This window comes from Ranitomeya imitator, chromosome 4, assembly GCF_032444005.1.
Source record: "Ranitomeya imitator isolate aRanImi1 chromosome 4, aRanImi1.pri, whole genome shotgun sequence".
NCBI lineage: Eukaryota > Metazoa > Chordata > Amphibia > Anura > Dendrobatidae > Ranitomeya > Ranitomeya imitator.
The window spans coordinates 667,879,481-667,904,407 of NC_091285.1; the positions used below are offsets into that span (position 1 = coordinate 667,879,481).

Sequence of the window (24,927 nt, forward strand, 5' to 3'; positions counted from 1 at the left end):
CAGGGAAACCGCCTGTAAAAGCTATTTTTAGCCCAAAACACATGCATTATTCTAAAAAAAAATATATAGATCCTTTAAGAGGGTGGTCCAGGTTTGGCAGGAAAGTCTGCAGTCACTCATAACACACACATTGTGCGCAGTCAGGATTCGCCTGTGCCAGGAGCGGGTGGTCATGTGACCCCAAGTGTGTGACTAGCATACTCATTGAATGAGGTTGGACACGTCTAGTTAGAATGAGTCTGGGAGCATGCACATCTCATAGTTGTGATCATATGACTGTCCAGATGGGGAGATTTAATGTAATGGAAACAGTATGGAGGATTTGGGGGTATGTATAAGGATACAGTATGGGGGATAAGTGCAGACACAGTATGGCGAGTAGGGGATGGGTGCAGGCAGTATGGGGAGCAAACGGGAATGTATGCGGATACAGTATGAGTACTGATGGGAATAATGTATGTGGACACAGTATGGGGAGTGTCATGTCTTAACTGAGCACCCTGTATATGCCATGCTGATTATCAAAAATAAAGGAGAACCCACACCATTTTTTAAAATTTTTATTTATAGTGCAGATGCCTGCTGATGATCAACCTCTGCTTGCTCCTGCTGTTCTTAGTGGCAGCAGGCAAAGGTTGATGGGAGTAGTTGCGATCATATGACTGTCCAGTTTCGCTCCTGGCACAGGAAAATCCTGACATTGTGCACTGTGAGGATTCACAAGTCTGCTGTCACATATAGTGACTGCAACATTTTGTGCCAAACCTGGACAAACCCTTTAACTATAGGGACGTAATGGCGGCTCTCGCGTGCGGGAGGGGGGCTCCGCCAACGCCAGTGACTATTTCAACTGGATATGCTTCCTCGGACACACATTCAGCTGAACTGTACAGTGGTATTGTGGCGCAGAGACCCACCGGTTCCCTGCACTGCAATACACGCTGCCGACCAATCAAGCCGGCAGCTGACATCATCTTGTCTGTCATGGGCGGTCGGCACACTGAAGTCAAACTTCCGGCTTCTGTGTGGCTGTAGAAAAGAACACCGCACGTCATGGGAGCGGGAGAAGAATGAGGGACATTATTACTGGAATGCGACAGTATGGGGGACGTACCAGGAAGAGACCTGGGAAGGAGGGGGACATTATATCAGGAAGGGGCCAGGGAAGGTAAGGGACATTATTACAGGAGTGGGACATTATTACTGAAAGGGGCACAGGATGGGGGACATTATACCAGGAAATGGCTCAGGATGAGGGCCAATATACCAGGAAGAGGCCTGAGAAGGCTGGGGGCATTATTACAAGAATGGACCAGGAGGGGGACATTATATCAGGAACAGAACAGGGAAGGTAGGGGACATTATTACTGAAAGGGGCCTACTGTAGGATGGTGCCCATGATGGAGAGCATTATATCAGTAAATGGCCCAGGATGGCAGTTAGCATTAATGCAGAAAGAATTTTTACTGGAATGGGCCAGTATGGAGGATATTATATTCAGGAAGAGGCCAGGGAATGGTGGTGGGAATTATTACTAGAAGGGACCCAGGATGGAGGATAATATTCCAGGAAATGGTCCAGGATGGGGGACATTATACCATGAAGTATCCAAGGGTGGAAGATATTATGCCAGGAAGGGCCCAGTATGGTGGATATTATACCAGGATGGGGGACATTGTTATAGGTTGGGATCAAGGATGGAGGTTGGGATACCATGAAATGGTCCAGAATGGGGGACATTATACCAGGAAGGGCCAAGGGTGGGAGATATGCCAGGAAGGGGCCAAGGGTGGGAGATATTATACCAGGATGGGGGACATTGTTGTAGGTTGGGGTCAAGGATGGGGGTTGGGATACCATGAAATGGTCCAGAATGGGGGACGTTATACCAGGAAGGGGCCCAGGATGGTGGATATTATACCAGGATGGGGGACATTGTTATAGGATGGGGGGGCAGCATTTTTACAGGAAGGGAAACAGGATTTTGGATATTATACCAGGATGGAGGACATTATACCAGGATGGTGCCCAGGAGGGGGACATTATACCAGGAACAGGCTAGGGAAGGTAGGGGACATTATTACATGGGGGGGGGGGGGTTTGAACACATTTGTCTTTATAGGATCTAGAACACTACAAGGGTCCATGCATCTGATCAATATGCATGTGAGACCCAAGTCCCAATTTTGTCCCACCACAGCTTTTAACCCCGTCATTGGCAGTAGCTCCCACCCCCCGCCCCTCAATTCCTCTTGGCATCACGGCGCACAGAAATAAACCACACAGAGCCCGTGTAGAAATATAAATCTAGAAATATATTTGCAGTCATTTCTTGAACAGAGCAAAAGTGAGGTGTCGATTACTGCGGTGACGAGAGGAAAAGGTGGAGGAGAGGGGGAGCGAAGGACATGCACAAAAAAAACGTAGCCAGGCAAGTCATTCGTCACGCTGTCGTCTGCAGAGCATTGCGCCCATGTCGGTGCTTTGTCCTAACCCTATTAACCTCTCACCTGCCAGAACTTTTATATTGTAAGTGCCCCTTCCGCCACCCACGCCCTCTCATCAGAGACCCGTCCCATCCCCTCAGGAGCGCCATCGCCAGTCAGACTAGGAAAGCGGCAGGGCATCGCCGCCCTCACCGTCACCTGCCCACCTCAGCGGCGACGCGCTGCAGACTCGGTTGTTGCTCTAGAAAGGTAGCAGTGTTCAGCAGAGCGTCGCCACCACTTTCCCCATCACTTGTGGTTTATCGTAAAGTCGCCGTGTAGCCCCCTCCTTAAATAATATTAATATAATAGTTTATTCCCCCTCCTACCCCCCCCCCCCCCCTCCCCCGTTCCCCGTAAAATCTAAAGTTTGTGAACTTGTGAGTAAGAATCCCGAGGCGCGGAGCGATGCTCTGCAGACGTCCACCTGAGCAAAATGAGAGGAAAAAAAAAGGAAATGTGACGCTCATTGTCAGTCTCTTGTAAAGTGGTGTCAGGCGCGGAGGGGACGGGTTTATGTCTTTACTGCCAAAGCACAAGCTGGCACAGAATGGGAAGCTTTACCCCTTTTCTGCCAGGAGAGCAGAAAGTGGGTAGGATGAGCGTCATTCTCTGCCAGAACAGCAGGTATGGGACGGGCAGTAATCTAATTGCCAGAAGGCAGGCTGGCACAGAGCGGGCATCATCTATTCCTTCCTTTTGCAAGAGCAAACACGGATAGTGGGCAGCGTTTAACCCCCCATTGCCAGAGCGACTAGCACACACTGGCATCGAATGGGCAGCGTGAGCTCCGTTCTCTGCCACAGTAGCAGGCACACACTGGCGCGGAAGAGGGTGGTGTACGGGTTATCTGGGGGGAATGGACGCTGTCTACTCGGAGTTGTAATACTGATGGCTGTTATCGTAGTGCCCGTCCTCGTCGGGGATCAGGAGCATGTTGGGGTCTCCGCAGTACTTGGCGTCGAACACCTGGCGTGGGAGGCCGTACACGGTCATGCCTTGCTGAGATGCCCCCTTGTTTGTTCCCATTTGTAAGGGTATGGTCTGGGTGTCGCAGTGCTCCATGCCGAGCTTCTGCTCGAAGATCTGGCGCTTGGTGCCTGGAGCCGTCATGCCAGCCTGAGGAAACAGGGTATAGCGTTAGCCGGTTAAACGATCGCCTCCACATTTATCTCAAATAAGCTCTTTTTAGGTAAAAAAAAAAAAAATGAAATGACACCATCAGCGTGCCCACCTATAAACAAAACTAGCCCCCCACCCAGTAAGAGAACCAGAAAATCTGCCCCCAGTTGCTTCACACTACTATGAGATAAAAGACTACAATTCTGCCATCTTGGAGTCACCACTAGGGGGAGCGCACTGCAGACATACGTATACAGATACTCATGCAGGGAGCTCCCTCTAGTGGTGGCAGACAGAAATTATTTATGGGAAACCTCCATAATCCGGGAGAGTACACACAGATTAAACAAGTACCGAGAATATAGCAGGCGCGAAACGGCCGTCGTCAAGCTTCTGCCCACTCCCGTCCTCACTCCACCGGCCAACATGCTTTTTTACTACAAATAAAGAGTGGAATTTCTACAAAAGCCCGGTGAGTGCCAACTGTTTTTCTTTGGAGAATATATGTAGGCTGGACTTACACATTGTGGGAAGAATTTGCAATGTAGTTATGGTTTTTACGGTTAAATGTGGACACCTCTAGGGAATTTTTTTTTTATAAGACTTTTATATGTCAATAATCATTTTAACAATTAGGATTCTACATCCTTTATGTGTCACTGTACATAGAGTTAGCTGTGGCGTGAGGGCAGGGTCTGTAACTCTTACCTCTCTTCCTCTGAATCATCTTCTAAGCTGATTTATGACCAGACGCAGCAGGAGAAGAGAGATAAGAGTTACAAACCAGGGCACGGATCAGTAAGGGCTCATCCCACAGTTTGTTATGTACAATGACACGTACAGGATGTAGAAGTCAAAGCGCGGTAACGTTGATGCGTGGTGCGTTATTGATATTGGGGGGGAGGGGGACATTTACACTCACCTGGGATGCCCCTTTATTGGTGCCCATTTGTAAGCTGATGGTGGCTTGGTCCAGCGGCTGGTCAGTGCCCAGTTTGGGGTCGTACAGATGTCTACGGGTGCCATACGATGTCATCCCTTTTTGGCTGGCAAACTTGTTGGTTCCCATCTACAAGAAAAAACATAGGTTTTAATAATTTTAATAATAAAAGAAAGTCCATGTATATAAAGCTCCTGGGTCCCAATGCAAAATTCATAACAGGGACCCCGACTACTATGTGGTAAAGGGGGCTTTAGTTGCACCCATGGTCTTAGCTCTACAATATCACTAGGTAGGGACTGAGCTCATGTCATTCCCTAAATTATTACTCTGCTGCCACCTTGTGGTGAATGCTGGTATATCACAATACATTTCTATTTTTACTTTACCCAAAACCTACAATTTCCTTTCATGATCTATGTTCCTGCAGCCCCATCAGCAGACTGTGAGGCGTCTGTATAACCTGCTCCTGAGATTCCTGAGAACTGCAATGTCCACTTTCCCCCTAATACATGCATTGCTTTACTTCAGCGCTCACAGCTCCCCCTGCTGTTGATAGATGAGAATGCACTCAACCAAAAACTCACCTGAAGTCCAATAATATTTCTTCCTTCCCTAAGTTTTTCAGGGTTGAATTTCCTCTCCTGTCGATCGGCATACTTAACACCAAGGTTCACTTTGGCTCCTTTTGACTTGGCCTGAATTATTAGAGGATATATGTAAGTTAGAGCCTATAGTAGTCTGAAATTCAGAATGTCAGCGCATGTGCAGAATTACTGTGTATTCTTCTACAATCACATCTAGAGAAGCAATTAATTGTGAGCTGATATTTTATGCGCTACACTCTGGTCCTCTTCATTCTGGGTGATGCAGCTTTGGATGTGACTGGAGTATAATGCACGGTCAGATCAGTACCCGATAATGTATTGTGCGTCATGTAGGGGCCTAAAATCTCAGATCCTACTGTCAATGTGCAATCAAATGTCACAATTAAAGACTTGATTTTCCATCAGTGTGCATTGCCCATATTGGCCACCAGGTGGCACAAGGAAACTATAATCCTAATATTTGGTGCCTTTTTATTTAGCTATGATCCTCGTATATAGGGATTTTATCCTGCAGGATCTGTACATGACACAATGGGCCACGGCTGGGGCTTGTGTAATGGAGGCTCGTGGATCCGGGATAGAGATGCCCTGCAGAGATACTAATGATCATCACTATTAGTGTACGTTCACATTAGCGTTACGCTAATGTGCGTCGCTGTTGCGTCGGCGACGCAGCGGCGACGCGCCCCTATGTTTAACATAGGGGACGCGTGCGTTTTTTTGGTCGCGTTTTTCGACACGTGCGTCGTTTCCGACGCTAGCGTCGGACGCAAGAAAATGCAACAAGTTGCATTTTTCGTGCGTCCGATAATTCGTCAAAAAACGACGCACGCGTCGCAAAACGCAGCGTTTTTGCGCGCGTTTTGCGCGCGTTTTTTGTGCGTCGTGCGTTGCGTCGCCGACGCACCGGCGCGCAACGCAAATGTGAACGTAGCCTTACAGCCGCTCTGACTCAAGTGTCTGTCATATCTTACTCTGCAGGGTGCGGCCTGCAGGAGACGTAATATTCATAGGATAAAATATACTCTGTGGGTAATGATGATGTCCACAGGTATGAGAAAGAAATCTGCACTGCAGACACAAGGAATGCTGGAGGATTTCAGCTCTGAAATCTGCTGAATTGTTAATGCAGCTCTGAGGTATAATACAGGATGTAACTCAGGATCAGTAATGTAATGTATGTACACAGTGACTGCACCAGCAGAATAGTGAGTGCAGCTCCGGAGTATAATACAGGATGTAAATCAGGATCAGTAATGTAATGTATGTACACAGTGACTGCACCAGCAGAATAGTGAGTGCAGCTCCGGAGTATAATACAGGATGTAAATCAGGATCAGTAATGTAATGTATGTACACAGTGACTGCACCAGCAGAATAGTGAGTGCAGCTCTGGGGTATAATACAGGAGGTAACTCGGGATCAGTAATGTAATGTATGTACACAGTGATTGCACCAGCAGAATAGTGAGTGCAGCTCTGGGGTATAATACAGGATGTAACTCAGGATCAGTAATGTAATGTATGTACACAGTGACTGCACCAGCAGAATAGTGAGTGCAGCTCTGGAGTATAATACAGGATGTAACTCAGGATCAGTAATGTATGTACACAGTGACTGCACCAGCAGAATAGTGAGTGCAGCTCCGGGGTATAATACAGGATGTAACTCAGGATCAGTAATGTAATGTATGTACACAGTGACTGCACCAGCAGAATAATGAGTGCAGCTCTGGAGTATAATACAGGATGTAACTCAGGATCAGTAATGTAATGTATGTACACAGTGACTGCACCAGCAGAATAGTGAGTGCAGCTCTGGAGTATAACACAGGATGTAACTCAGGATCAGTAATGTAATGTATGTACACAGTGACTGCACCAGCAGAATAGTGAGTGCAGCTCTGGGGTATAATACAGGATGTAACTCAGGATCAGTAATGTAATGTATGTACACAGTGACTGCACCAGCAGAATAGTGAGTGCAGCTCTGGGGTAGAATACAGGATGTAACTCGGGATCAGTAATGTAATGTATGTACACAGTGACTGCACCAGCAGAATAGTGAGTGCAGCTCTGGAGTATAATACAGGATGTAACTCGGGATCAGTAATGTAATGTATGTACACAGTGACTGCACCAGCAGAATAGTGAGTGCAGCTCTGGGGTATAATACAGGATGTAACTCAGGATTAGTAATGTATGTACACAGTGACTGCACCAGCAGAATAGTGAGTGCAGCTCTGGGGTATAATACAGGAGGTAACTCGGGATCAGTAATGTAATGTATGTACACAGTGATTGCACCAGCAGAATAGTGAGTGCAGCTCTGGGGTATAATACAGGATGTAACTCAGGATCAGTAATGTAATGTATGTACACAGTGACTGCACCTTCAGAGTAGTGAGTGCAGCTCAGCTGCTGCTCATTGTGTTGATTGTGGGTGCGGTGGCTGCTGAACCTGCTGTGTGCTCCTGAGCTCCAGAGAACCACCATCTCTCCACCCGGGGACCTGCTCTCTCTCTTACCCAGGGAGGGAGTGGGTTTCCTGGGATGAGTGAAGGAGCCAAGTCCCAGGCTTCTGCTTCCCGGACCAGGCTGGCGGGGGGCAGAAGGAACCAGCAACCAGCCTGTACATCAGAGGATTCGGGGGTGAGACACTCCACCAGGAGTCGCAGCAATGTGGCTCCTACTCCCCCCAGGTCTGCAGAGACCCAGAGAAGCCGCAAGGCTTCCATGGAGGAGAAGCCTGCTAGCGTGCAAGATGGCGGCCCTTCCGGAGGAAAGCTGAATGCTCACGGAGGTGAGGCCGACCTCACTGAGGAGGGTTGGGCGCTGCAGAGACCCCGGGAGTCTGTGTCCACCTATGCCTCCCGGGTCATGAGCCACCTTCGTGAGTATGAAGATGCTAGCAAGACCTTGAGAAGGCTCCGGGAGGAGCTGCGCTGCACAAGCGCTAAAGCTGCAGGCGCCTCCAGACCCAGGAAGACGCAATTCCAGGCGGAGGTAAAGATTCTGAAGCTTGAAATTAATGACCTGGAGGTAAGAAAAGCATTTATTCGAGAAAAAAGTGGACCATTTAAAGAAAAGCTTATAAATGAAGACAGATTCAGAGAAATGGCTGATAACAGAGAGCAAAGGCAGATGGGGCTGCAGCCTGAGTGCCAGGTGGATGATGATGATGATGATGAGGAGGAGGATGACCAGCAGAAAGCTCCACCTGGCAGCCCTCTTAGTCACTCAGAGGCCACGTGCAGCGAGCTCCCTGCTGGACAGGCGACAATGACATCTCGTCGCAGTTCTGCTGGCTCTCGGGAGGACAGTGACATCGGCCAGGGAGGGGCGCTAATGGCAGAGATCAAGCTGCTGGAGTCCCCAGTGTGCCTTCAGAACTTCCATCTTGGTGATGATTTACCAGAGGAGGCACCTGGGGGCCAGAAGAAAAAGGCAAAGAAAACCACCAAGCCAAAGCTGCAGGAAGCGGTAAGCTATGTATATGGCCCCCTCCCTGTACCCCCTGAGTCGGCTGCAGGGTCAGCTCGCTGTATAAGCCCCGTTGCCCAGCCCAGCCCGGGTTCTGCTGTGGATCCGGTGCAAAGGCGCGGGGAGATTACAGAGCACGGTAATGAGGCGCAGAGCTCTGTCTCTGCTTGTAGTAGCGGGGACGTAGCAGCAGGTGCATCAGCCGAAAGGCTGGACAGTGAGGGCGGCCCGGCGGCGGGCATACGATCAGGCCACGATACTGTGGTCCACTCCTCAGCGGGAGGGGGGAGCGGCCCGGTGTCGGGGGCAGCTCCGGTAGCCTCGGTGCCCCTGAATACTGTTGCCGCTGATCACTTAGTTGAGGGGCGGCGGCATTGTGAGGGGGTTACCGGGGCTGGGAGTTCCGGTCTTCCCAAAGTCCTATTTTGTGTTGGTGCCGCTGGTCAACAAGATCCTGATGCTAAGGATCAGCGGTGCCCCACAGCAGCTAAAGATCAACGACGCCTGGTAGCAGCGGAAAATATTAACTAATGATGCGGAGGGCACACAAAAAACCAGGGGTGAGGTCACCTCCAGTTCTGTGGAGGAGACTCAGCCCCTTGTGCCTGATGATGCGGAGGCCAAAGTGTCACCCCCTGTTGTCACTGGTCCAGCAGGAGTGAATGTGGTGGTGGGTATGGATGCAGAAAACTCTTTGTCTAGTGGTGTGGTTGCTGGTTTGGTAGAGGGTGAGGGGGTTATGGAGGTGGGTAATGGTGATGCTGATGGTGTGGATGTGGTCACTGGTCCGGTTGTCCCCCCTGTGGTGGCAGCGCCTGTCAGGAGTTATGCCGCTGTCACCTCCGGGGGAAATAGGGCATCCTCCTCGTCTCCGGGCTCTGGGGACGGCATGTTGCAACGGCGTCTCCTGGAGGCTCTAAAGAGGGGGGAGAGATCACTAATAGTAGAGGGTCGAGAGGTTGATCTATCCTTCTGGATAGAGAGGCATGGCCTCGGGGCCTTCCGAGAGCAAAGAGGGGGGGATACAGTGTGGTCCCTCCCAACAGCCGGGCCGGGTAGTGTGCGTAGGAATGTGGTCCGTCTTCAGTGGAGGGGCAATGATGCGTGTCCTCCAAGGTCTAAAGTTGTGGAGCTCCTGCTGAGGATGGGCTTCAGTGCGATTGACATCTACGCCTTGATACATCCCTATTCCACACCTAATTTTGATGTCAGCTTTGTTCGGCCGGAGGGGCTTGAGCTCTTCTGGTCGAACTATGAGTTGACAAAAAATGAGCCTGGCTGGCGAGACTTTGCCGTTCAGGTGGTGTCTCGCCAAAACCAAGTCAAGAAAGTGACTGTGATGACTTGTAACGAGTCACTTTCTTGTTATGACATCATGACGTGGCTTGGCCGGTATGGAGAGGTGGTAGAAATGCCAAAGAAAAACCGTGACGAGTTTGGTATCTGGTCAGGGGCCTGGACGTTTATGGTAAAACTTAAGCGTTCAGGTGGTACGGTTGCCCACATACCATCATCTGCCTTCCTGGGTAGGGATCGTATCCTGGTCTTCTACCAGGGGCAACCGAAGCTCTGTCACAAGTGCGGCGACCCCACACACTTCAGCGCAAACAGCACTGTGCAGAAGTGTGCATTGTGTGGGGATATCGGCCATCTTGCTGCATCTTGTGTGGAGATTAGGTGTCACCTGTGTGGTGAGTTAGGTCACCCATTCAGCCGTTGTCCTCGCTCCTTCGCTAACGCAGTCGTGACCCCGGTGGGAGAAAGCCGTGAGGCTGATTCTGCTGGGGAAGGGACTAGCAGGGGTGAGGGAGCTGAGGGGCCAAGGAAGAAAAGCAATAAAAAGACGCCTGCACAGCTAAGGCGTCTAGACAAGCGCAGACAGGATAGGGAGCTGGGCGAGCCTCGTACTACTGGGGCGGCCCCTGTCCTGGATGCCAGTCTTGCTGCTGAGGCCCCGAGGGATGATGAGTTGGATGAGGAGGTCAGGAGGATCCACAGGGAGGAAAGTGCCACTGCCTCAGAGTCCTCCCATTATGAAAGTATGGATGAGGATAATAGGCAGTGGCTAGAGGACAAGCGTAAGCTCGGCACCAAAAAGAAGAGAAAGAAGGGAGATAAAACATCTTCTCCTGCTCTGACCAAGGTACCTAAGGAAGGAAAAACCGACTCCCCTCTGGTTGGTCTTTCTAACCGGTTCCAAGCCCTTGAAAACATCTCTTCCTCTGAGGAGGAAGCTGAGGGTGAGGTTCTGGCTTCGGCGGGGCTCACAGGGGACGCCGAGTCTCCTCCATCTGGGAATGTAAGATCCTTGGAGGGAGGGACTGGCCCAGAGTCCAGAAAGTGTGAGTGGGAAAAAGAAAGCCATCTAACTCAATCACCAGTGATGGCGGTACCCACTCCGTTGACGCTGGCGTCCATTAATGTCGCCAGCATAAAGTCAAATACAGCTAGATTTGCGGCCTTTGATTTTCTCAGCCGGGTTGAAGCTGACATTTTCTTTTTGCAAGAGACCAGGCTTCCAAACATGGCAGATGTGTTTAAAGCTAAGAGGGAGTGGAGACTCGGGCCCTCCTATTGGTCTCTTGCGGCCGAGCCGTATAGCGGAGTGGCGGTCCTTTTTACCGCACCGGTGGAATGCCGACGGGTTATTGAGTTAGAAATGGGGAGGTGCCTGATCTTAGATGTCCTCATGAAGGGACAAGAGCTCCGGCTCATCAACATTTATGGTCCCTAATCTAAGTGGGACCGGAAGTGTCTCTTTATGAGGATCAAGCCCTACCTTTTTACAAGTCGGCAGGTTGTCTTTGGAGGGGACTTCAATGCTGTCACGAGGCCCCGAGATAGAGGAGGTTCCAGAGACAAGCTGACTTATGATAGCATCGCCCTTAATAGTATAGCTAGTGAGGCTCGCCTGGTGGATGTCCACATTCGGCACACCCCAGGCCACGAGGGGTTCACCTATCATAGAGGTAACTGTAGGTCCAGAATAGATAGGTTTTATTTAAAGGAGGAAGCTGTCTCTTCAGCAGTGTCTGTTGTTGAGGTGGAGTTCTCCGACCACTGTTTAATTTTGTTTTCTCTGAATGTTACAGAGACCCTCCGGATGGGAAGAGGCTTTTGGAGGCTCAATTCGTCTCTCTTGGAAGAAGCGGAGATAAGACAGTCCTTTGAGGAATTTCTTCAGGGCCATGTACCATTACTGGATCTTTGTAGTAGTAAGTCAGAGTGGTGGGAGATGTTCAAGGAAAGGGTGGCGAGATTCTTCCGCCAGCTCTCGAGCCTCAGGAGTCTGAACAGGTACCGTCTGTATCAGGGTCTGAGGAGGAAACTCGAGCATCTTGTCTCAACTGGAGGTAGCCGCGAGGAGATCTCCAGAGTGAAATCTTTGCTTATGAGGTGTCAGTACGATAGACACGCATCTTTGGTTTTTGAGAGGGATTACGGGAAGTACCGCTCGCCCGACCCTTACAGAAACTGCAGGATGTCAGTGAATAGTAAAGTGGTTACAGGACTGGTCGACACTGCGGGGTCCCTGAGACGATCCAGATCAGGGATCCTGGAGGTTGTCAGATCCTTCTACTCGCACCTCTTGGGGAAGAGGGATCTTGATTGGGATGAGATGTCGGCTTTCCTGGCTGAAGCTGTCCCCGAACCAGGGGTAGACCCCTCTCTTGACGTTTTGACAGAAATGATCAGTGAAGAGGAAGTTCAGTTGGCGATTGAAGGGCTTGCCCCAAAAAAATCGCCTGGTCCAGATGGCTTAACATCTGAATTCTATAAGACCTTTAAGGACGTTTTGGTTCCCCTCTTGACTGAGGTATTCAATGAGTGTCTTTCCTCGGCCACTCTGCCGAAGTCAATGAGGAGGTCTGCTCTGATCATCTTGTCAAAGGGTATGGACCCGTCTTGCATTGGGAACTGGCGTCCCATAGCGCTTCTCAATGCAGACAGGAAGGTTCTGGCAAAGGTGCTGTTTAATCGGCTGGTGAAATTTGCACCCCGACTACTTTCGGGGGCCCAGCATTGCTCTGTTCCAGGCCGCAGCACATTTAGTGCTGTGCTCAGTGTCCGAGAGGCAGTGGAGCAGGGTAGGGCTGGTCACTGGAAGGGGTACATGCTGTCACTGGACCAGGCAAAAGCGTTTGATCGGGTTAATCATTCAGGATCAGTAATGTAATGTATGTACACAGTGACTGCACCAGCAGAATAATGAGTGCAGCTCTGGAGTATAATACAGGATGTAACTCAGGATCAGTAATGTAATGTATGTACACAGTGACTGCACCAGCAGAATAGTGAGTGCAGCTCTGGGGTATAATACAGGATGTAACTCAGGATCAGTAATGTATGTACACAGTGACTGCACCAGCAGAATAGTGAGTGCAGCTCTGGGGTATAATACAGGAAGTAACTCAGGATCAGTAATGTAATGTATGTACACAGTGACTGCACCAGCAGAATAGTGAGTGCAGCTCTGGAGTATAATACAGGATGTAACTCAGGATCAGTAATGTATGTACACAGTGACTGCACCAGCAGAATAATGAGTGCAGCTCTGGAGTATAATACAGGATGTAACTCAGGATCAGTAATATAATGTATGTACACAGTGACTGCACCAGCAGAATAGTGAGTGCAGCTCTGGAGTATAACACAGGATGTAACTCAGGATCAGTAATGTAATGTATGTACACAGTGACTGCACCAGCAGAATAGTGAGTGCAGCTCTGGGGTATAATACAGGATGTAACTCAGGATCAGTAATGTAATGTATGTACACAGTGACTGCACCAGCAGAATAGTGAGTGCAGCTCTGGGGTAGAATACAGGATGTAACTCGGGATCAGTAATGTAATGTATGTACACAGTGACTGCACCAGCAGAATAGTGAGTGCAGCTCTGGAGTATAATACAGGATGTAACTCTGGATCAGTAATGTAATGTATGTACACAGTGACTGCACCAGCAGAATAGTGAGTGCAGCTCTGGAGTATAACACAGGATGTAACTCAGGATTAGTAATGTATGTACACAGTGACTGCACCAGCAGAATAGTGAGTGCAGCTCTGGGGTATAATCCAGGATGTAACTCAGGATCAGTAATGTAATGTCTGTACACAGTGAGTGCAGCTCTGGGATATAATACAGAAGGTAACTCAGGATCAGTAATGTAATGTATGTACACAGTGACTGCACCAGCAGAATAGTGAGCGCAGCTCTGGGGTATAATACAGGATGTAACTCAGGATCAGTAATGTAATGTGTGTACACAGTGACTGCACCAGCAGAATAGTGAGTGCAGCTCTGAGGTATAATACAGTATGTAACTCAGGATCAGTAATGTAATGTATGTACACATTGACTGCACCAGCAGAATAGTGAGTGCAGCTCTGGAGTATAATACAGGATGTAACCCAGGATTAGTAATTTATGTACACAGTGACTGCACCAGCAGAATAGTGAGTGCAGCTCTGGAGTATAACACAGGATGTAACTCAGGATTAGTAATGTATGTACACAGTGACTGCACCAGCAGAATAGTGAGTGCAGCTCTGGGGTATAATACAGGATGTAACTCAGGATCAGTAATGTAATGTGTGTAACATAGTAACATAGTTAGTAAGGCCGAAAAAAGACATTTGTCCATCCAGTTCAGCCTATATTCCATCATAATAAATCCCCAGATCTACGTCCTTCTACAGAACCTAATAATTGTATGATACAATACTGTTCTGCTCCAGGAAGACATCCAGGCCTCTCTTGAACCCCTCGACTGAGTTCGCCATCACCAACTCCTCAGGCAAGCAATTCCAGATTCTCACTGCCCTAACAGTAAAGAATCCTCTTCTATGTTGGTGGAAAAACCTTCTCTCCTCCAGACGCAAAGAATGCCCCCTTGTGCCCGTCACCTTCCTTGGTATAAACAGATCCTCAGCGAGATATTTGTATTGTCCCCTTATATACTTCTACATGGTTATTAGATCGCCCCTCAGTCGTCTTTTTTCTAGACTAAATAATCCTAATTTCTCTAATCTATCTAGGTATTGTAGTTCTCCCATCCCCTTTATTAATTTTGTTGCCCTCCTTTGTACTCTCTCTAGTTCCATTATATCCTTCCTGAGCACCGGTGCCCAAAACTGGACACAGTACTCCATGTGCGGTCTAACTAGGGATTTGTACAGAGGCAGTATAATGCTCTCATCATGTGTATCCAGACCTCTTTTAATGCACCCCATGATCCTGTTTGCCTTGGCAGCTGCTGCCTGGCACTGGCTGCTCCAGGTAAGTTTATCATTAACTCGGATCCCCAAGTCCTTCTCCCTGTCAGATTTACCCAGTGGTTTCCCGTTCAGTGTGTAATGGTGATATTGATTCCCTCTTCCCATGTGTATAACCTTACATTTATCATTGTTAAACCTCATCTGCCACCTTTCAGCCCAAGTTTCCAACTTATCCAGATCCATCTGTAGCAGAATACTATCTTCTCTTGTATTAACTGCTTTACATAGTTTTGTATCATCTGCAAATATCGATATTTTACTGTGTAAACCTTCTACCAGATCATTAATGAATATGTTGAAGAGAACAGGTCCCAATACTGACCCCTGCGGTACCCCACTGGTCACAGCGACCCAGTTAGAGACTATACCATTTATAACCACCCTCTGCTTTCTATCACTAAGCCAGTTACTAACCCATTTACACACATTTTCCCCCAGACCAAGCATTCTCATTTTGTGTACCAACCTCTTGTGCGGCACGGTATCAAACGCTTTGGAAAAATCGAGATATACCACGTCCAATGACTCACCGTGGTCCAGCCTATAGCTTACCTCTTCATAAAAACTGATTAGATTGGTTTGACAGGAGCGATTTCTCATAAACCCATGCTGATATGGAGTTAAACAGTTATTCTCATTGAGATAATCCAGTGTGTACACAGTGACTGCATCAGCAGAATAGTGAGTGCAGCTCTGGGGTATAATACAGGATGTAACTCAGGATCAGTAATGTAATGTATGTACACAGTGACTGCATCAGCAGAATAGTGAGTGCAGCTCTGGGGTATAATACAGGATGTATCTCAGGATCAGTAATGTAATGTATGTATACAGTGACTGCACCAGCAGAATAGTGAGTGCAGCTCTGGGGTATAATACAGGATGTAACTCAGGATCAGTAATGTAATGTATTTACACAGTGACTGCACCAGCAGAATAGTGAGTGCAGCTCTGGGTCTAATACAGGATTTAACTCAGGATCAGTAATGTAATGTATGTTCACAGTGACTGCACCAGCAGAATAGTGAGTGCAGCTCTGGAGTATAATACAGGATGTAACTCAGGATCAGTAATGTAATGTATGTACACAGTGACTGCACCAGCAGAATAGTGAGTGCAGCTCTGGGGTATAATAAAGGATGTAACTCAGGATCAGTAATGTATGTACACAGTGACTGCACCAGCAGAATAGTGATTGCAGCTCTGGAGTATAACACAGGATGTAACTCAGGATCAGTAATGTACTGTATGTACACAGTGACTGCACCAGCAGAATAGTGAGTGCAGCTCTGGGGTATAATAAAGGATGTAACTCAGGATCAGTAATGTAATGAATGTACCCAGTGACTGCACCAGCAGAATAGTGAGTGCAGCTTTGGGGTATAATACAGGATATAATTCAGGATCAGTAATGTAATGTATGTTCACAGTGACTGCACCAGCAGAATAGTGAGTGCAGCTCTGGAGTATAATACAGGATGTAACTCAGGATCAGTAATGTACTGTATGTACACAGTGACTGCACCAGCAGAATAGTGAGTGCAGCTCTGGGGTATAATAAAGGATGTAACTCAGGATCAGTAATGTTAAACACAGTGACTGCACCAGCAGAATAGTGAGTGCAGCTCTGGGGTATAATACCGGATGTATCTCATGATTAGTGCAGCTATATCCTGGTTGCTTATATAGATCCTTAATGATGTGAAATGACTGCAGCGTCGTACCATGCTGGCCAGTGCGAGCAGTGTGGACTGGACTTGGGTGAGGTTGGTGTTCTCAAACAGGTCATTTGCTTCAAATATATCGTGTGGTCTGAGTCCGTATGCTGTGATGGCCTTAATGAAGTTTCCAATGTTTTCCAGCTGCAGAGACAAAAAAAAGCAGAAAAATATGATCATGGGAAAAATATTCCTTAAATGGGTTGAAAAAAAACAAGTCTGCATCTCTCCATGGATTGTACCTAGTTGCAGGACCACAAACATCCTGTATAAAGGGGGGCACTGTTTTAGAAAAAAAAAAAGTAGTCATGCTTTTCTAATCCTGGAGTGTGGCTTTAAAGTGAAGGGGTTTTTTGTGGACTTGGGGCTAATTTTTGTCAGGCACTGTATCTTATGGTATAGTAGTAATACAATGCTCGCCTATCACGTGATCGCTCAGATACCATTGATATCCAGATGATGGCGCCGGCTTCTCACCGACTCAATATCTACTGCTATAGATGTCCGTGAAGCTGAAGGAGGGTCCACCAAAGGATTCTCCAGTAGACCGGTGGACCAGTCCAACATCAAACCAATAGTTACAGCCACACATCTGGCTTCAGTAGTAAAATCATCCTGACAGATTCCCCTTAAAATAATCTTTTGTAGTCTGTAGTCAGGTTGTAGTCTGTTGCTAAGGAGCGAGTATCAACAGTGCTAAAACTATGGTGCTCAGTGTCAGTAGGGTGCAGGAAAGCCACCACGGTCTGTTTCACTGACCTGATGCCAGTTTTGTGTAGACTCATTGACCCTCTTGACGGATCCAGGCTGCAGCTTATTAATTAATCTGTTGGGAGAAAGAATGAGAAAAATAGAATGAAGCCGTATAGTTTCCTTTGACCCCCTCCTGTATAATGTACTCACTCGCACAGGATGGCGCCATCTTTCAGTGACTCCATAAACTTGTTTCCGATCTTCCTTCCGGTTGTGCTTTCTATCCACTCCCTCAGCTCGGCCTCCAGGTGGGGGTCATACTTTGAGGCCAACTAAAAAGTAGTAAAAGCAGAGTGTCAGAAGCGGTGCCTGTAACTACTGCGCCAGTAGGAGGTCATGTCATAGACTCCATACACCGCTGCGGTCGCAGGGTGCTTGTGGGGGGTCTCCAGGATGTAAATGACTCACATGGTTCCTTGGTACAGACATTTAGCTTAAAGAAATTGCCCAAAATTGGGGAAAAAATTTTTTCCCAAAACAGCGCCACTCCTATATATAGGTTGTCGCTAGTATTGCAGCTTAACACTACTGAATGGCATGATTTGGAGATGCAGTACCACATGCAACCTGTAGACAAGGGTGGTGCTATTTTTGGAAGAAGGCTGCCTTCTGTTTTTACCCCTTTAAGAAATGCACGTACTGATTTTTTTTATATGTGGATTTTTTGTTGTTGTTGCATTTTTGCTGTGTTTTTTACGCGTTTATTGTGTTTGGGGTGGTTTTTCTGTTTTAATTAATTCAGTGTAAAAATATGTAGTGTTTTTTTCCTTATAGAAACACCTGAAGGCTACATCCACACAGACTTTCAAGCAGATCCACATGAAACTCCACATAAGAAAAGCTCAATGAGAACATAGCCCAAACTAACATGTTGCTTCTTTTTACACATGGAAAAAAAAAACTGATATTTTGCTGAGTTTTTTTTTGTGCAGAAACTCTCCAAAAACCGCAAGTTTTGATTAGAGAGTTGAAGAGTTTCTGCTCCAAAAACAAAGAGTTTTTTTCATGTGGATTTCGGAACAGAATCTGCTCCAAAATTCACGTAAAAAACAACCCAGCGTGAACATAATCAAAGACTAAAATTATGTACCAAAGACCCTCCAAAATCATAGGACATTTCTACCCCTCTTATGTGGGAGACAGAGGACCCCACAAGCACAACTAATGTACAGATGTTGGCCTGAAGGACTCATTTATCACAAGTGTTTACTAGGCCTTCTTGTTTCCCAAATGCAGCCAATCAGAAATAAGCTTGCATTGCTTTAACTGCTCCGGTAAAATGAAAGCCGTGCTCTGATTGGTTGCTAAGGGCGACAAGGCTCCATTTATCTTTTAGACAGATTTGAAGAGGCCTAATGTTTAGGAAATCCACCCAAAAAAATGAATAATAATTCATCTTCACAAGAAAATTGGGATTATTATCCAAAATATAATATAATATTACATGAACCTCCTGTGGTAACGGTAATGGGGTAGATGTCAGAATGGGAGCAAAGGAAATTGGGAGTAGTTGCCCATGGCAACGATCAGTTTAGACCGAATTCAGACAATCATGAAGCCTCAGGTTTCTTCACTTGAACTCAACAGCCGGTCCGAATATCACGTCGCACAGCTGGTTTATATACGGACCACGTCTCGTACAAGGACCATGTCTCGCACTGACCATGTCTCGTACACTATCTGTGTCTCGTACAAGGACCATGTCTCGTACCCGGACCACGTTTCATACATTGTCCACGTCTCGTACACTGTCCATGTCTTTTACACTGTCTATGTCTCGTACACGGACCACGTCTTGTATATGCAGCGCCCCAGAGACCTGGTCGTTGCAGTATGGCGCTCTGCCGCTAAGGGGAGTGATGGTACGTCTGATGGCACTAAGGAGTTCTCTTGACCAGGTATCACCAGAACACATTACACTTCACACTCCGGCCACTAGGGGGAGAAAAAGGCTTTATTTATTGGGCCACTCCTCACATTGGTAAAACTGGGGGCTGGGGAGGAAGTTGGTCAGAAGCTGACTGGGTTGGATTCAGGCAACATCCCGTGGCAGGGGGTGTTGCAGGGAGAAGGCACAGGGGGGTCCCTGTCAGGCGTGGGAACCTGGCAGGTGCCTAGCGAACAGAACGTAACGGAACTGCGCCTGCACACCCTGCGGCGGTATCCAGGAGAGAGACACGAAGGGAAGGATCTTGTGGAACCGTGTAAACGAGATCAAGCATAAAGGAGAGCCAGTAAGAGTCGTGCCGAGAGAGAAAGGCAACATCTTACTGAGGCGCGTAGTCGGTGGCCGGATCACGGTAGGAGTAACTGACTTCAGGCCTTACTTCAAACTCCGCCGGACAGTTAATTATAGGTTGGCTGTCTACCTTACTACACCTACGAAGACATAGGGGGCAACGCGTGGAGAGGGGCGTCTCTAGGGTCCCGGAAGAGCTCCGAGCCTTCCCGTCATACGGGTGCGTCCTAGCCATAACATACCTGGGGGACGTTAGAAACTAGTAACATCTGGAACCAAAGAACGAGAGAGCTGTAGAGAACGAACGAACGAGAACAGTAGTTGTGAGGACAATTCCGAATGCTCAGCAGGGTAGGACTACAACACACAGGCGCTAGTGGTAGGCAACGATTTCCATCTGCGAAGGAAACTCTGGAAGTGCCCATCGGACCGGCCGGTCTCAGAGAGCCCTGTTAAACGTACTCTGGATTGAGGATCCTGAAGCCTTCAGTAAAGCGGTAAAGAGACTGCAACCTTGTGTCCTCATTATTGAGTGCGCTTTACACCATCGCCATCCACCTACACCACTGGGAAGCCCTGGGGACATACTTCACCTGTGGGAAGGTATACCATCCAGCTGCCATTCCATCACCCCAGCGGACCCCATAGCAGCGTCGGTCACCCTGACCGAACACCACAGGTGGCGTCACGAATCCCTGGCAGACTATACCCCCTTTACTGGACGCCCCTTAACAGGGTCACGGACCGGGTTTAGCCACCGTGACAGTCTCAGCACGGAACCAGAGAGGCCCGGTACCGAGAACTCGTGGCCCTGTGTCTGGGGGCGATCCATATACTCTCCATATCTCGTACACTGTCTGTGTCTCGTACACTGTCCATGTCTTGTACACTAACCACGTCTTGTACACTGTCTATGTTTCGTACACGGACCATGTCTCATACACTGTCCATAAGTAAATAAGGCAGCACACTGCAGCGCTAGAACATACAAACTTGAAAAACGAAATTTGAACTGCATTACTGCACTAGAAATATGAAAAATGAGAGCTTTTAGCGCATAAAAATGGCCAATTTTATGTGTACCTGGTAGCCCCTTTACGGCATGGTCTAGGAAGAGGTTTCACATGTACCCATTCAGATGGAGACGTTTATTCTCAGCGAGGTAAGGCAAGTGTAAGACCTGGTATAAGAGAGATGCCGTAAAGGGGCTACCAGGTACACATAAAATTGGCCATTTTTATGCGCTAAAAGCTCTCATTTTTCATATTTCTAGTGCAGTAATGCAGTTCAAATTTCGTTTTTCAAGTTTGTATGTTCTAGTGCTGCAGTGTGCTGCCTTATTTACTTAACTATATATGAGTTGGCGACTCTAGGTTCAGCACCTGTTCACACTGAGTCTATGTTTGGATGTGCCGGTCAGGTTTTTGAAATCATACACTGTCCATGTCTCTTACACTGACCATCTCTCATACACTGTCCATGTCTCATACACTGTCCATGTCTCATACACTGTCCATGTCTCATACACTGTCCATGTCTCATACACTGTCCATGTCTCGTACACTGTCTATGTCTCGTACACTGACCACGTCTCGTATACTGTCCATGTCTCATACACTGTCCATGTCTCATACACTGTCCATGTCTCATACACTGACCATGTCTCATACACTGTCCATGTCTCATACACTGTCCATGTCTCATACACTGTCCATGTCTCATACACGGACCACGTCTCATACACTGTCCATGTCTCATACACTGTCCATGTCTCGTACACTGTCTATGTCTCGTACACTGACCACGTCTCGTATACTGTCCATGTCTCATACACTGTCCATGTCTCATACACTGTCCATGTCTCATACACTGACCATGTCTCATACACTGTCCATGTCTCATACACTGTCCATGTCTCATACACGGACCACGTCTCAAATACTGTCCATGTCTCATACACTGTCCATGTCTCATACACTGTCCATGTCTCATACACTGTCCATGTCTCATACACTGTCCATGTCTCATACACTGTCCATGTCTCATACACTGTCCATGTCTCATATACTGTCTATGTCTCGTACACTGTCCATGTCTCGTACACTGACCATGTCTCATACACTGTCCATGTCTCATACACGGACCACGTCTCATATAGTGTCCATGTCTCATACACTGTCTATGTCTCGTACACTGTCCATGTCTCATACACTGACCATGTCTCATACACTGTCCATGTCTCATACACGGACCACGTCTCATATAGTGTCCATGTCTCGTACACTGTCTATGTCTCGTACACTGACCACGTCTCGTACACTGTCTACGTCTCCTACACTGACCACGTCTCGTATACTGTCCATGTCTCATACACTGTCCATGTCTCATACACTGACCATGTCTCATACACTGTCCATGTCTCATACACGGACCACGTCTCATATACTGTCCATGTCTCGTACACTGTCCATGTCTCGTACAATGTCCACGTCTCGTTCACTGTCCACGTCTCGTTCACTGTCTATGTCTTGTACACTGTCTACGTCTCGTACACTGTCCACGTCTCGTACACTGTCCATGTCTCGTATACGGACCACGTCTCGTATACTGTCCATATCTCGTACACTGTCTATGTTTCATACACTGACCATGTCTCGTATACTGTCTATGTCTCGTACACTGTCCACGTCTCGTACAAGGAGCATGTTTCACCAACGTCTGAATTTGACCTACTTGTCAAACTTTAATTACTTGCTATGGGAAATGACTCCTTTTGTACCATCTTTGATATATCTCCCCATCATAACAAAACCAGATTTACAAACTAAATCCCCCAAACGTCCAAAATGTGTAATTCTTCACCTCTACCCCAGATACTGTGTGCTATGACCACTTACACTAAGCGGACCACATTACATTTTGTCATTATACAATAGGTGCTGGCCCTTTAAATGATGGATCCTCTCAATGTCATGAAGTAGACCTTGCCTGTTAGACATAATTAATCGATGGACGCATTTTTAAGGTTACTGTCCCTTTAACGCTGGCCTCTCCTGTCGGTTTTATTGTCACCAAATTCAGCAATTGGCGAATGTGGAGAAGAGAAGTGGAGTTATCTCCCTGCGACCAGGCGGCAGGTTGGCAGGTGGGTGCCCAGTTATGGCTTTGTTCATCTGGGTTGTAATTAATCAGGGAAATGCATTGTCACATCTGGCCGAAATGGAAAAAGATAAGATTTACTGAAGTTGGCGCAAAAGGATAATATGGCGTTCTCATCATCAGCGACCAAGCAGATGAAATCCTCAGTGCAGATCACACGCTGTACGCACACAAGTCATATTGTGCCGTGCCCTCAGATGCCAATTATGCCCCCTTGAGTGCCCCCATTAATAGCGCCAGTTGGTATATTTTAATACGTTTCCAGGCTTGTAGATAAATATTGTGCTTCTAATACAATTTGTGCTTTATTTTCCCAACATGTCTAGGATCTCTGCTTGCTGTCAGTGAATGGGATGATTCTTTAATTACATCCAGAAATGGATTTACCTATAGGAGGCCCTTGTAAGAAAACCTGAGGAAGGGCAAATTTACATACAAGTAGAATGTGTATTTATAGGGAAATTATGCATATGTTAATTAGGTGATCACTGAGCTGTCGGACTGAGAGGAGGACACCCAGGGGAGCTCAATGGTATCTGGAAGCTTGGAAAAGATCCAATTTATTACTCTAGCCTTTTGTCTAAATGTCCTGGCCAGTACAGTTTCGCTTACTGGTGCTCCCTCCTAGCACCTATCATGTAGAAGAGCATGGGTCCCAAAACCAGTCGTGAGCCCCTGATGTCTGGCTCGTGGCTGAAAGTTTATGCGAGTGCCACTCAACTGTAGCGGTGTCCATAAGAAGCATCATTACCTGTTGGGGGGCACAAAGCACTATAATACTTGATAAGGGACACTTGGGGCATCATTAATTTATATAAGTGCCACTCAGAACATTACTGCTTCTTCAGGGGGTCCTCGGGGCATTATTGTGTTAAAAGTGGGCACCTGGGGAATTGATCATTTTTAAGGGGGTACTCGCAGGAATATTAACTTATACGTGGGCCCTTATGGCATGAGTACTTTATAAGGGGACACTCGTGACATTATTACTTTCTAAGGGGACACTCGTGACATTATTACTTTATACAGGATCACTGGGGCATTATTGCCTAATAAGAGGGCACTCGGGGCATTATTACTTTACAAGGGGGTTCTGGGGCCATTATTACTTTATAAGGGGACACTCGTGACATTATTACTTTATACAGGAGTACTGAGGGCATTATTACTTGAAAAGAGGGCTCTTGGGGCACACATACTTTATAAGGGGGCTCTGGGGCCATTATTACTTTGTAAAGGGACACTTATGACATTATTACTTTATGCAGGAGTAGTGAGGGCATTATTACTTGATAAGAGGGCACTCGGGGCATATGTACTTTATGAGGTGGCACTGGCAACACTAATACGACTTATTAAAATGGGCACGCAGGGGGCTTTCTTTGCTCAACGTGTGGCTCATGACCATCTCTCGGAGCTGAATGTGCCTCTCAAAGTAAGAAAGGCTGGGAAACGCTGATCCAGGGCTAGGGCCGGCACGCGGGCAAGTGTCGGTGGCCCTGGATAGATGGGGGGCTCATTCACCGTTTGCAGGGAAAAACCCTTTAATAGCATCAGACTGTGAAGGGACCCAGCACACCGACAAAGGGAATGGAAACACTCAACAACCGAGTCATCATTGTTTTTGCACTATTAGTGACTTTTTTAATAAATTAGATCAAAGGTCAGTTTAGGCACGGAGGTCCTTGTCCGGTCCATGAAATAGATGTCTGAAGACCTCGTCTTTTTTATGGAGAATTGAAAGTAGTTACTAAAAGAGACATATTAGGGAATGAGACAGGTCTTCTACAAATCCGTAAATTCCTGTAGGTTTGATCAACTTGATCTATAAAAGTTATAGACAACCTCTAATTTGCAAAACGAATCTGGTATAGATAGCGCCAGGGCCGGACTGGCCATCGGGCACTTCTGGCAAATGCCAGAATGGCCGATCCCTCTAATGGGCCGCTCGGTCACGATAGCGCTGACCTGAATCTGGTGAGGTTTTTCTTTTGTTCCTGCTCCTCCCTGTTTCGGAGGTATCGTCCCTCTCTTCTCTGCATGTAAGGCTAGGTGTAAACATTCACTGAGAGCAAGCAGAAATCCAGAGTCGGTGACAAATCGGAGCACAAAGTACATTTTATCAATTTGCAGAACTTC

The 24,927-nt window shown here is 47.4% G+C and overlaps 1 protein-coding gene across 1 annotated transcript in view; it reads right to left on the reverse strand.

Moving 5' to 3' along the window:
• Window positions 1–2,294: 2,294 nt before the first annotated feature.
• CNN1 (calponin 1) overlaps window positions 2,295–24,927 on the reverse strand; it is a 90,300-nt gene continuing 67,667 nt past the window's right edge. The window contains exons 2-7 of the mRNA XM_069767188.1: window positions 17,541–17,662; window positions 17,397–17,463; window positions 16,644–16,781; window positions 5,136–5,246; window positions 4,531–4,677; window positions 2,295–3,605 (exon numbers count right to left, since the gene is read on the reverse strand). Coding sequence (XP_069623289.1) covers window positions 3,357–3,605; window positions 4,531–4,677; window positions 5,136–5,246; window positions 16,644–16,781; window positions 17,397–17,463; window positions 17,541–17,662 — 834 coding nt within the window. The 3' untranslated portion in view covers window positions 2,295–3,356. The remainder of the gene's footprint in view (window positions 3,606–4,530; window positions 4,678–5,135; window positions 5,247–16,643; window positions 16,782–17,396; window positions 17,464–17,540; window positions 17,663–24,927) is intronic.